The sequence below is a fragment of the Rhopilema esculentum genome, chromosome 10 (genome assembly GCF_057945365.1).
Source record: "Rhopilema esculentum isolate cy_ngs chromosome 10, ASM5794536v1, whole genome shotgun sequence".
Lineage (NCBI taxonomy): Eukaryota > Metazoa > Cnidaria > Scyphozoa > Rhizostomeae > Rhizostomatidae > Rhopilema > Rhopilema esculentum.
In genome coordinates, this window is record NC_142824.1 from 846,794 (window position 1) to 861,213 (window position 14,420).

At 36.6% G+C, this 14,420-nt stretch overlaps 1 protein-coding gene across 1 annotated transcript; it reads right to left on the bottom strand.

Moving 5' to 3' along the window:
* Window positions 1–1,940: 1,940 nt before the first annotated feature.
* LOC135696369 (uncharacterized) lies at window positions 1,941–6,504 on the bottom strand. The gene is made up of 3 exons (XM_089110582.1): window positions 5,860–6,504; window positions 5,250–5,401; window positions 1,941–4,843 (listed from the first exon to the last, which is right to left on the bottom strand). Exons 1-3 carry the CDS (start codon window positions 6,475–6,477, stop codon window positions 2,560–2,562), a joined length of 3,054 nt encoding a protein of 1,017 aa, XP_088966708.1. The 5' UTR covers window positions 6,478–6,504; the 3' UTR covers window positions 1,941–2,559.
* Between the last annotated feature and the right edge of the window lie 7,916 nt (window positions 6,505–14,420).

Here is a 14,420-nt window from a genome sequence, read left to right on the forward strand (position 1 = left end):
ACACGCTTGGCTACGAGATTGCTTGGGTACAATAGTTACAGAGCCTTGTAACTGATTAATGATGGAATTCCCTTTATTTATCGAAACTCGCTTATAATGGAAACTTCTCATTTTGAATTCCAGTTAAAACTACAATTACAAATCTCTCTATTACAGAAGTAGTTTGTAACTTGCTAGCTTGTTTTCCTAATATAAAACTAGGACCATCGTAGAAATAAAAAATTTAAAACTCTTAAAAGTTGAAAAGTAGTAGCTCTGGGTTAGTCCAGGTTTTGTTCCTACAGCAGAATTTGTAATATGTGGTGCGAATGGAGATGCCTGAAAGTTTGGAGATTCGATAGCATTTCTGTTTCTCGTAAATAGAAAGAGAGTCCCACATGTCGATGAAACTGCTGCAGGAGTTGCCAAAGATATTGACAAACGAGACTGACTAAGACTGACGTTTTAAGTTAGATATGAGGGTAGAATATTTCTATGACTTTCTGTTTGCATTGCAGTTGAGATTTGTTTCAAAGCCTATGTTTTTCTTGGTTTTGAGAAGTAATTCTGGGCGTAGTTGGTTGCCAGATAATAACAACAATAATTCAATAGTAGCAATCTAGAAAGGCATCAAAAGTCACATTGACTAGATTCCAGGGAACGTCAACATTACAGAACTTGTTGACACCATTGCCCCAAAATGAACTGCGAACTTGAAATAAAGATGCTGCTTTAGGGTAGGCCTATGCCTTAACGAAAATCATGGGGTATAGCATATGGAAAAGTGATAAAACATATTGGTTACGACTAATCTTGTGATATGGGACTCCACGCCACCTAAAAAGAGTGGACAAGAAATCTCGCGATAGATATGAAATAGCCAGGCGAAGTATGCACCCATGCCTTCTTAGAATTACAAATCTCCCAAAACAGCAACTTCTTTAACTTTTTTCATTAATTCAGTTTGAAATTTCAAATCCAATGACTTCTTTAACAAAGTTAGAAACATCAAAGTATAATTTTAATATCTTCAAAAGAATAATATTTTAATATCAAGAATACAGTGCTAGTCAAATTGGACTACTTTAAATAACGAATTTGAAAAAGCATTTAATTTGTTTAATACAAGAACTGTAAGAAAGAGAGAAATAAAAAAAGGCAAGTGGTCATTAAAAGAAGAACTAAATCGGAGGAGAGGGACAACAGGAAATAAATGATAACAGTCGAATAAAAAAAATGCTTTGTAAGGAGGACAATGAATAATTTGTACTTGTCGTTTTTTAACAAGTAATTGAGTTTCTGAAAGCAATTCGCTAGAATGTGAACGAGAACATTTTTAGCTGGGTTTTGAGCGGATTTCAAGAGGAATTTCGTTCCAAAATTTTTTAATGCTGAATGCAATAATTTATTTCTGAATGCAGTAAGATTGGTTCATAGTTGTCATAAATGAACTTATCACGTTCAAGCCTATAGCAGTCTTCAAAGCTTAGACTGCCATTAGAAAGTTGGATTTATCCATATTTAGTGTTAGTCTGTTAGCTAGGAGCCACCATATTGACACCTTTTTTAGCTCTTTATTCATGATAAGTTCATATTCATTTACGTCTTGGTGTTGTGAGAAGAAGATACTTGTTTCGCCAGCAAACAGATGGAATTTAAGAATATTGGATGATGTAGAAATATCATTGATATAGATAAGAAAGAGTAGTGGCCCGAGAAAACTGCCTTGTGGAGCACTGTGTCTTATCCCAACAGAATCAGATACTGTACGATGTATGCATACTATTTGTTCCTATTACTCCTATCAGTTCAACACCGCCCCTTACTCAGTAACTGTAATGTATTAGGCATAAACCATTTTATATTAGCCTCGGATTGGAGTTGATAGAGGAGATTTGATCAGGGTTGGAGTGAAAACATGGCGTCTTGTCTCGTGTGCACAAGCCATTACTCGCAGCGCGTCTCCCAACTATTTCATATAAGAATACTCTATGTACGGAATCACCAATATGCGCAGAAAATCAAGTAAATCCACGAAAGAAAATCCACAGAAATAGACGACTGTTGACAAATGCTTATTTTATTATTTTCATTTTTGTTGAATCAAGAAATATCATTGAACGGAATTTTCATAAATAAACGGTTGAGTTGATATTAGGGTGGTTATGGGTAGTGATGAACACGTTTATAACCTAATTATTTCAAAAGCAAAACAGATGTGCTGCCTTGGCCTTTACTTTTTATACACAGAAAGATGTGTATATTAATGACCAGAAACAGTCAATCAGTGACCAGAAACAATGTATACTGACCAAGAACAATTAACAGTAGAATGTGGTGAATGTTACGCAATAGCGAGCCAGGACTCCCCCTAGGAGGCATGATTCGGGACTGTAATGTGACTCGTTGTTTTTTTGTGGCAGGTCAATAATATTAGTGGCAGCGGAAGCTGTGACTCATTATATGACGCAGGCTAGTGCAGCCCTTGATACAAACCAAATCAAATTGTTCATTTGATATTAGCATTGTTCCTCCTCACTGATATTAATTTTATTCATTTCTTTAGAAAAGACTAGATTCCTATTTGCAGAGTGGGCAGCAATATTCTTCTGAGTTCACATTTTGTTTGTCACAGGCACAGTGTATCCATACTTCACAACTAGCGCACTCCACCCATTCTACCATTCCTTCATTCGTTGTATCGTTTTCACGGAAACAAATTCCACACAAACGTACCTCTTGTTGCTTTAAATTTTCCTTCACATTATTAGTATCCTCAATACTTGGCTTCGTTAATGTTCTTTTCTTTTTTGTTGCCTTCTGTTTTGTGCTATAAAATTTTCTCTGCTTTTCAAAATGTTTATTATGAGGGAACACCTCTGCCTGTTGCAAACTTTGTTGGTTAGAATTTAGACTTGAAATTCCATCCAGGACAGCAATAGCGTTCTTAAGATGCTCATGTGCAGCTTCTAGAGCGTCTGGAACAGAACAAATTTCTACTTTGTTGGACAAAATATTCATTTTTCCTTGAATAGACTCTTTGATAAAAGCCAAATCTGTTATTTTATCTGTTTTGTTTAACTGATGTTGAAAATATTGTCGTTTTTCAGTCACATCTTCATTTTCTTCGGCTCCATAGTTTTGAACGCCCTGCTTATCATTTTCGAAAAAATTTGAGTGTATGGCATGTATGTGTTTGCAAGGCACTGAATGGATTGCATAATCTGCACAGGAACAAGAGTATTGATGAACGCATACTTTGCAACTGCTGCATTTCATTTTGCATTCACAATAATAGTCATTTTTTATAACCGAATGCTTCAATTTGTTTTCATTTGCAGTAGATGGAAAAATCCATTGTGTGGCATTAGCAGCAGAAACTTCTTTCAAGGAAAGTTCTAAGGAAGTCTTATGGCGTTTGTCGATATCCCTAATTTTGCTGGTACGTTTTCCTTTCTCAAGCTTTTCCCATGCCTCATAAGCTTTGTCTCTGGCAATCTTCAAGAGGACACTAAGTAGGTGATCAACCCTCTTGTTTCTTTTCCTATGGAAATAAATTGTTTTCAACACTCTATGAAAATTTTCCAATGACATATTGGTATTGGCTTCTGTTGATGTCCGATAGCAGTAAGCCCATTTGTGCATTCTTTGCAAAAACTCCTTTTTGAAATATTCATAAAATAAAGGGTAACTGTCTTCAAGAAAACTGCACATTTCTTGTAACATAGTTTTAAACTCCTTTTCATTTGTTTCTGTTTGCAAAACCTTCACGTATTTGTAGACTGTAATTTGATCTTCAGGATTTTTTATTTTCTGCATTATATTTGTGCGAAGATTTTTATCCACATGCCAAGAACAAATAAGCTGCCTATTTGGCACTAGGAAATTTCTGCACCAAGCGTTATAAAAAGATTCGGCATCATCACTCATAAAGTCTTTGACCTGTATATTTCCAACCCGCTTTTTTAGGGAAGCAAAAAATGGATCGAGTGAACAAACATCCTCCTTATTTGCTATAAGCCATGCAACCGGCACTCCCTCTCCAAAATCATCTTTCACCATAACTGTCACTAACAAAAAATCATACCCTGTGGTACTGTGGGTGGAGTCAATACAAACCAGCTTTGAAGCATATTTGCACATAGTATCTTTTTGAAATTCTGTCTGTATACCTAGCAAGAAGTCGTTGGTTGGTAGGCCATATTTCTCTTCGCCTTGTGGTTTGTAGCATAAAATGCAGTTGTAGATGTCATCCTGCAATTCTGTTACCCAGCAGTGAACACTTGTAGAGTCAGAAGAATGTTTCTGGGCAAGATTGATGTTAAATTGATGCATGACATTATATATGTCTTGTTTCCGTGTCAGATGATCGCGATTCAAGTTCCCACCAAGGTTATCACGGAGCTCATCAAGAATGACTTCTACTGGGATCTTCCTGGCTAATTTTCCCGCTATTTCTTTCCGTAGTGCTTCAGACATACGTAAATGTCCCAATTTGTAATCATGTCCCGTGTGATCCAGTGAATAATGCACTTCAACTTTCTGTGTGGCGTTGTCTTCCATTACTTTTATAAATGCACTACATTTTATATTTGTTTTTGATGAGCCCTGCACTTTCGACGCTCTTTTTCCGGTCGAGATCGTTCTTTCGTTGCCTGTTCGGTTGCAGTAATACCACCATGTTGTATAATGCTTTCCTTTTCTCTTAGTTCTATGCTGGACATACCAGGAATTCGTTTCCTTCTCGACTGCCTTTTTCCATTCTAAAAATGCATCAATTGTTTCAAACATCCTGTTATTAACATCTGATTTTTTTCCATGTTGTTCTCTCAAATGGGTTGCCAGCTCTGACAAACTATCACAACTACAATAAAATAAATATATTAATGGTTTAACATATGTATTTAATACATTTAATATATTTATAAACATTTTGAATATATCCCTATTTGATCTATTTAGAAAACTTGTAAATTGAAAGCGACAGGACAGAACATTTATTAAATTTGCAAGTTGACAAGAATACATTTAATGACGCTTCCATAACTTCTTTTCTTACAGTTTTTGTGACCTCGTGAAAATTATTTAAAGCTAATTATAATTATTTGTTTATTATACATTAGGGAAACCGTGAATATTTATGATTAGGTTCGATGGTGATAATCTTAATTCAGTAGTTATACTATCAATTGCTGATATTTCAGTTAGATTTGTATTTATGTCAGTGCAATACCATTGTTTATGTCAGTGCAATACCACAGAGGACAAACCTAAAATCTCTGCATATGTGGCATTCAACAGGCTCTTGCTTTTGTGGTTGATAACAATCCGAATGCTTTCTCTTTTTATGTTTATACAAACAATTTCTTGAGCTCAGTACTGCATCGCAAAAAGGACATTTGTAGATCTTTGGTTGAGCATTCTGTAAAAATATAATGCATTAAGTTTCCTTCAGGGATTAAAAAAGAAGTATGCAAAACTGATGGTTGATAGCGACAGGAGTTGAAATATATTCTTACAAAGATTGAAGAAGGTTTATGGAAATGAACTTTTCATACAGTATTTTTTAACGTGCTTTCATAAAAATGCCTTCGTGAAATGAGGAAGATTTGAGCCTATGAAGCAGGACTGAGCAATATGATAATGTATATAAGCAGTTTATAGTTTTTGCTTTCATTCATGAATACATTAATATTCACTAATTTTGTATGAAACTGGAAAATTGAATTTTTGAGTGCATGATTTTTAAAATCCGAACAGAACTGAGATCTATGACAAGCCCCAGCACCCCACCCCTCACACTTTTCAGAACATTACTGCTAAATACTGCTATTACGTTATTATTAGTCGGCATAATTGTAAAGTTAAATATATTTGTACCTTTTTTCCATTGCTTGTTGTTGTCGGTTTATCTGTGTCCATACTTTTTGGCAATCGTATCCCCGTTTCGTCAGAACTATTTGATCTCAAAGAATGTTGTGTTTCATTTGACTTGGCATTTTTTTCATCCTCTGCCTTTAAAGTACCCATACAGTTGTTAGCTTCGTCTTCAATTTTATGTTTTCCCTGCATAAATTTGTTGGTTACAAAATGAAGATCATTAATATTTGCATTCTTTTTATCATCAATCTTATCATCCATATCATGATTTCCTTTAATTCCATTTAAATTGCAATCATCTTCTTCTACCAAATCGCTCTTACATTCGTCTGAGGTATATAAATTTTGTAAATCGTCAACACCAACACATGTGCTAGGCTCTTGATCACTGATAAAAACTTTTGCCTGTGTTGAACCATCTATTTCCTCAGATATACGTTTATTGCTGCATAATTTCTTCAGATTATTACGAAGTTTCAGAGTGACTGTTTTTTTTTCATTGATATACTCTTGAATTGGGAAATTTTCTTTCGCCGAGATAGGAACCATGTCCTCATTTAAGTCAGTTATCAGGCGTAATTGTCCGATAATCTCCGCATCTATTCCGAAGGCACCCATATGAAATCGTCCTTCAATTAGCCCTTGTCCAAGGGACTTCCTTATGTACTCAGCATTGGAAGATGGATTCTTGAACCACATATACTCTGCGTCTATCGGCTTTTTTAATTTTTTCAATGCAGCCCATAACGCCGGGTATAAAACAGATATAGCTGCTAGCATAATGGCAACTGCACCACAAATTTCATTACAATGTTGAAGAGGCATATTCACAGAGCAGTTACTAGTGCAATAATGTTTTCCAACGTCATTCACACTCTCTGATACATGAGCAGCTTTTATCAAAAAACTTTGATTTCGTCTGCAAGGTAAGGTAACGTTACTGGTGCATATACCTTTTAATGCTTCAAGTACTGGCAAGAGGTGATATTCAATTTGTGAAGGAATTGGCCAGGCGAGCGAATCACAATATAAGTAACGTTTAGCCACAAGATCGATGTCCAGCAGTGCCCAGTGGCTACCTTTACGATGCATATCAGCAACGTACGTTTCTCCTTTTACATCCCGACCAACATTAATCAGAAGGAGAAGGTGCTCCAAAGAATCGACTCCATTTACTAATTGCAAGTAATGTCCCAATTGCTCAGAAGTTATATTACTTACTCCGTTTAAGACAAGTATACGTGATGAACTACCTTGACTGTTCAAAATTTTTGCATACGCTTGTGCCAAGCCGAGGCTGATCCACCGATTGCAACAAAGACTTGAAACGTCTTCTGTGACAGTTCCAGGAGGAACAACAACTCTTCCATTGCTATTATCGAGCAAAAGTGACTGAAGTTTTTTCAAGGCTTCTTGATTTACTTTTGAACAATTTTCTGACGGTAATCCAGCTTCATGCTGAAACCAAACGTTCTCGGCATCGATATCCTTCTTAATTTTCATTAATTCGTGAATTCGCTGGATTATTTTTAGCTCATTAATTCCAAAAACTCCAATGTGTTTTAAATGAACAGCACTCATTGTGTTTTTCATCTCTGTTAGTACTCGAATAAATGAACTGCATTCTGCTAGTGACGGAATGTGCTCAAGCGCCCAGGTATTTTCAATAATTCCTTGTTTTGAAGATAATAATGTATACGACGTCACTTGGCGAATGGCCGGGAACTTGACATTTTCAAGGAATTTCCTTTTAACAGTGTCACTGTCGCGTTGCAATAATGCCTACAAAAAACATTATTGGTAGTACTCCACAAAAAACACAAACTTCACAAACAATTGGTAGTACTTAATGTTAAGGTGTCTTTTTATATCTGAGTTTAATTTTGATAACTAGCAGTTTTAATAATCGTTTTATAATTTACATCAAGATGCCCAAGATGACCTTAGAAAACATCAGCTAAAAAGTCTCTAAATTCGAAAGAGTGTCTATGAGAGTGAGACAGGTGCTATATCTAATGTATCACTTATCGATTAAGAAGATAGCTACCTGCAAGGATCGCTTTTCAGCAAGTGTTCGTTCATTGGTTGTTCTTGGAGCATAGCGTGGTAGGGCTGATGCTGGTAGAGAATATGTACGAAATCATTATGCATATAAGGCAACAAAATTAAAAAGATTGAAACTAGCATGCACTTTTTAAAAAAATAAGCGCGAAATTGAGATTAAACGACAAATCGTTTATACATTCAATATATTTTGGCTTCTAGAGCAGGGCTTTCGACGAAGGGAGGGGGGCATAGAGCCCATGTAGAGAATGAGGCAAATTCTTAGGGTTTATTTACGAATGACTGGATATTATTTATTCCTATATGTAAAGAATTAATTGACTCACCTGTATTTGAATCTTAGATACTATATGATACTTACTCGTGAATAGTAATAAGTTTCGACAGGTATTGCCCTGCTCCTTACCTTCACATCTTCGAAGCTGAGCTCCAGAAGCTGCTGAACGTGCGTTCGTCTGCCTACTCATGTCTGCTTATGACAATTAAATCACAAAATATCCAACAAATAATCGAAAGATACACCAGATATGGTCTGATATGATATCAGCACGATGAAGAATTTTGAGAAAAGATTTTAGCGCCAAATGTTTTCTTTGTTATCTAGTTTCCCTGTAGTAAAAGCAACACACAAAAATAGAAGACAGAGGAAAAGACATCCGTTCATCCGTTTATGTTCCTTTTTGAGGGAATCACCCTTATTCACATGGTCCCGACAAACTTAACGACATAGGGCGCATAGTTTAAATACTTCATGCCCCTCCCCCTACATTTTGCAAAACAATAGCTAGCCACAATTGACTTTGGAAATCAAGACATTGCAGTTCTGTGATTCTCTGTTATGAGCATCACAACAGGCAATTAAGGAACAATGAGATACAAATATTTTTTTATGAAATTTTATTTTTCGGCCTATTTTTGAATCGGCTTATTTTCGAAGTGTTTTCTGAAAAGAGAAAAAAATTTGAATTTTCCTTCAATGCTTTAATTTACCAGTAGATTCGAATGATTTGATTCGAACATTTGTTTGACTGTCTTAAAAGAGTGTGCAATGCAGTGGCTTTACTGTGTCTCGGCTTATTTTCGAAGGTCGGCCAATTTTCGAGAAAATACGGTACTTCCAATCCAACCGACTCATGGGCGGCACGACCCAGTTGACCATTGACAAAATTTTTTCATGTCTGATAACCGTATAAATAGACGAAAATTATCTCTGATAACCGTATAAAAAGAATAGAAAAAAATGTCTATCTCCTATTTTGAATTCAATACGCATGTTGGTGATTTCGTACATAGAGTATTCTATTGTGATATTATTGGGAGACGCGCTGTGAGTAATGGCTTGTCTCGTGTGCTCTCTAGGTCTAGCGTTAGGTCGCAGCGGATCTTAGGCATCGCGCGCGCATACACAACATATTATGGCGACGAGTTATCTAAAGAACCCAAAGAAGGATTAGAAAGTAATAATTTCGACAAGAGAATACGAGATATGGAAGAAAACGATAATCAAATAGGCCAGGCGCAGCAACCTCAACCAGTATCGATTCAATTACCTCCAGTTAAGGAATTTGATCCAAAAGGAGATCCTTCCACGGTAAGTCAAAGATGGCAAAAATGGAAGAAATCGTTCGTTTATTTTCTGAATGCAACAGGTATTCAAAATGATAGCCAAAAGAGGGCAGCACTTTTGCATCTTGTAGGAGATGAAGTGCAAGACATATTTGAAACATTAGGTGAGGTAGGCACAACATATGACCAGGCAGTAAATAAGTTAGATAGTCATTTTGATATCAAGAAGAATATTCCATTTGAAAGATGTGTATTTCATGAAACAGGTCAAGAAACAGGAGAGAACATAGATTCATATGTCACTAGGTTGAAAAAGTTAATCATTCATTGTGAATATGGTGCTGCAACACAAGATGAGATAAGAGATCAAGTAATAGCAAAATGCAAATCAAGTAAGCTTAGAAAAAGATTGCTACAAGAGCCAGATCTCACATTAGATAAAGTTCTAAGAATAGGAAAGCTCATGGAACAATCAGACCTTCAGACAAAGAAGATAGAACAACAAAATGGTGCAGGCTCATCAGCTGACACAATGAAAGAATCTTTCTCAGACCTGAATAAAATAAGGCCAAATAAATACCAGCACAAAGGTAGGCAAGCAAACAGAAATCAAAAATACACTCAACAAAGGGAACAATGTGGAAGATGTGGAATGAAGAATCACAACAGTAAAGACTGTAGAGTGACAAAAGGAAGAAAGTGCATGAAATGTGGAATTATGGGACACTTTGCAAAATGCTGCAAGACCAAAAATCCAAAGAAACCAGAAAATCATCAAGTGAGAGCAAGTGAAGTCACAACAGAAAGTTCAAGTGATGATGAAACATCAGTATTCAAAATTGGAAGCAAGGAAAGACCAGTATATCCAGTCTATATAGATGGCACACCAATAAATATGCTCATTGACAGTGGATCAACATTGAACATCATTGACGAGAGATCATTTCAGAAATTGCCAAAAAAAACCACAACTTGAAAGCAGCAAGACTAAGACCCCGTTTACACTGTCCCGGGACAATTTTGTACCGTTACGGTTCGCAAGTGTTTACACTGTCGCGGTTCCAAATTGTTTCGTTTAGCCGTTCCGTTTACACTGTACCGGTACAGTGTAATGGCTTCAAAATTTAATGGCAGAACATTGTTTAGAAGAAGCTGTATTTAGTCAACCAAGGCATTTATTTTGCCGCCGAAGTCAACAATCGAATTTTTATTGAGAGTTAAAATGGAGTGGAAGGCCGATAAAAACTTTACTTGGACGAACGACAAGGTGGCTTTAATTTTCAGTGTTATTTTAGACTACAAAACTGCAAAGTCTAATCAAGGCTTGGACTGGGAAACACTACAAGCCTTTCTGTGGTCGTTTTTTCTTCAGAATTTCCTTTTCTTCAGAATTTGACAACGTAGTTACGCCACAATCAAAGCCTCGATTACCTGAAACAGCCATACAATAGACCTCTTTGTGAATCCGTGACAAAATCGTCTCGGATAGGTGTTTACACTGTCCCGTTCAAAAACGGAACCGTGACGGTACAAAATTCGTTCGCTTTCAAAGCAGGGTCCAAACTGTTCCGGATAGCAGAGCAAAATTGTCACGGTTCCACAGTGCTAGTGTAAACGGAAGGGCGAACCGCGACAGTTTTGTCACGGTTCCAAACTTGCACGGGACAGTGTAAACGGGGTCTAAGATATTCACTTATCTAGGCAAAGAACCATTGAAACTAAAAGGAACATTCAGAGCAAAAGCTGAAGCATTTGGGAAAGAAACCCAAGCAAAATTGTATGTCACAAAAGGTTCAGGGGGAGCATTGCTAGGACAAAAGACAGCAGAAAAGCTTGATATTTTAAGAGTAGGCCCAGTTCTAGGTTCTAAAGCAGATCCAACAAATCCACTTCACAAATCAGTAAATGAAATCAGTCAAGAAAAGCCAACTGAACACAAAATAGATCCTAAGATTCAGAAAGTTCTGGACAACAACAGAGAAGTATTTGAAGGCATGGGTAAATTCAAAGACTACAAGTTAAAACTACATATTGATGAAAATGTCATTCCGGTTCAGCAGCCAATCAGAAGATTACCATATCATACAAGAAAGAAAGTTTCTGCAGAACTAGAAAGATTGTTGAAAAATGACTGCATAGAGAAAGTTAAAGGCCCAAGTACCTGGATAAACCCAATAGTAGTAGTACCAAAGCCAAATGGAACCATAAAATTATGTTTAGATATGAGAAGAGCCAATGAAGCCATAGTAAGAGAAAGACACCAGATTCCAAAAGTTGAAGAAATCCTCCCAGAGTTGCATAATGCCAAATACTTTTCAAAGATTGATTTAAAAGAAGGGTACCACCAACTAGAGTTGGCAGAGGAATCAAGGCACATAACAACATTTCTAACACATGAAGGTTGTTTTCAATCAAAACGTCTTGTGTATGGAGTCAGTTCAGCCTTTGAGCAGTTTCAGAAGGTTATTGAGCAAAGCATTGCAGGTTGCCCAGGCACAAGGTCAATATCAGATGACATTCTGATATGGTCATCGAGTAGAGATGAAATGGCAGAGCGTCTTGACACGCTATTCAAAGCATTGCATGCCAGAAACTTAAAGATCAATCCAAAGAAATGTGTATTTGGAACAACAAAGCTCACATTTGCAGGATATTGTCTAACAGACAAAGGAATTCATCCAGATAAATCCAAAGTGGATGCAGTCAACAATGCCAAAGTCCCAACAAATGCAACAGAAGTAAGAAGTTTCCTAGGTCTAGTCAACTTTTGTTCACACTTCATCAAAGACTATGCTACACTTACGGAACCTCTGAGGAAACTCACCAGAAAGGAAACTACATTTGCATGGAACAAGGAACAACAAGCAAGTTTCACAAAGTTAAAGGAAAGCCTTACAAATGCAAGCACAATGGCTTATTACCAGCCTCATGCAGACACAAAAGTTATTGTAGATGCTTCACCAGTAGGACTAGGAGCAATCCTTACTCAAAAACAACAAGATGGACAATTCAAGCCAGTTGCTTATGCATCACATGCATTAAGCCCAACAGAACAAAGATATTCTCAGACAGAAAGAGAAGGCTTAGCCGCATTTTGGTCAACACAGAAGTTTCATTACTATTTGTATGACAGAGAATTTACAATAGTAACTGACCACAAACCACTTGAAAAACTATTATCAGCAAGAGGAAGCCCTACACCAAGATTGCAAAGATGGTTACTAAAAATGCAACCATACAAGTTCACTGTTCAATTTGAACCAGGACACACAAATGCATCTGATGTCCTATCTCGTTCACCTTTACCAGCTACAGGAGAAAAGTTAAGTGATGATACAGAACATTTCATCAACTCAATTGTTTATGATGCTATTCCTAAATCAGTCACAATAGAGGAAATTCAAGAAATATCAAGAAATGATGAAATATTGAAAAACATCAAAGAACAGATCAAATCAGAGAAATGGTCAAAAAGTCCACAATACAAACCATATTTTCTGAACCGGAAAGACCTCTGGATCAAAGATGATATTATTTTAAAAGGCACAAAGCTAATAATTCCCACAGATCTAAGACAAAGAATACTTGCCACAGCACACCAACATCACTTAGGCATTGTGAAAACTAAAGGATTACTTAGAGAAAAAGTATGGTGGCCAGGAATAGATCAAGAAGTGGAAAACTTGATAAAACATTGCCATGCATGTCAAGTAACAGGATCCAATAAAGTCAATTTTGAACCACTTGAGGTAACAAAGATACCCTCAACAAATTGGCACACAGTAGCTTTGGACATTCAAGGACCATATCCAACAAAGGATTACTTAATAGCACTCATAGACTACAGATCAAGATATCCAGTAGTTGCACAAGTCAAAACTATCAACACAAAGACGGTAATCAAAGCATTGGATAAGATATTTTCTATGTTTGGTTACGTGCACAAATTAGTTGCTGACAATGGAAAACAGTTCATTTAAGACGAATTCAAACAGTACCTCAAACAACATGGGATAAAGCTAAGGAATGTGACACCGTATTCACCATGGGTCAACGGTGAAGTTGAAAGATTCAACAGATCACTCAAAAAGGCAAATCAATGTGCACACGCAGAAGGAAAAGATTGGAGAGAAGAGCTGAACAAGTTTCTACTTCTCTACAGAACAACCCCACATGCAACAACAGGACAGTGCCCAGCTACAGTATTTTTTGGACGTGGTATCAAGAATGACATACCAGAATATGCAAAGGATGAATCACAAGACACAGAATTAAATAGGAAAGACAGAGAAAAGAAAGGAAAAATGAAAAATTACACAGACATCAAAAGGAATGCAAAAGACAGTGAAATTCAGGAACAAGACACAGTGCTAGTAAAAAATCTCTGGAAAAATGACAAATTATCTCCAAATTGGTTAAATGAGAAATTCAAAGTCATCAAGATCTACAGGAAAAGTGCTTTACTAGAGAATGAAAGAGGAAACAAATTTTACAGGAACAAAGCTCATCTCAAGAAATACAATGAGAGTGAATCAAACAGACAAGCAGTACCTCAAAAGGAGAACACACACAACACAGATGAAGAGGAAGACATCTTAGCAGAGGAACTCTTAATTGACAATGCGCAAAATGTCGCAAGGCCAACGCGTTCCGAGCGCAGACCGAATAGAGCAATCACTAATGCTAATGACGCCAATAACACTCCACACTTAAATGAAAACAATAATTCTAGTTTGCATGAAAGTGATAATGCTGACATGCATCAAAATAGTGAAAATAGGTTTAAGGAAGGAATTGTTGAGGATCATTGGAATAAACAAAGCAATGAAGACATACAAGAAGATATTGGCAACAGAACACCAGTTTTTGTACCAGATTCTGTTCCAACAGCCATTCAAGAACAAGTACAAGTGAAGAAATTTCCAATAAGA

What these genes read in the sequence shown, in the direction of transcription:
- LOC135696369 (XM_089110582.1), bottom strand. Translation starts at nt 6,477, where the DNA reads ATGGGTGCCTTCGGAATAGATGCGGAGATTATCGGACAATTACGCCTG. An exon ending in CAACAAGCAATGGAAAAAAG is followed by an intron (nt 5,402 to 5,859) that starts GTACAAATATAT and finishes ATATTTTTACAG; the next exon opens with AATGCTCAACCAAAGATCTA. An exon ending in CACATATGCAGAGATTTTAG is followed by an intron (nt 4,844 to 5,249) that starts GTTTGTCCTCTG and finishes ATTTTATTGTAG; the next exon opens with TTGTGATAGTTTGTCAGAGC.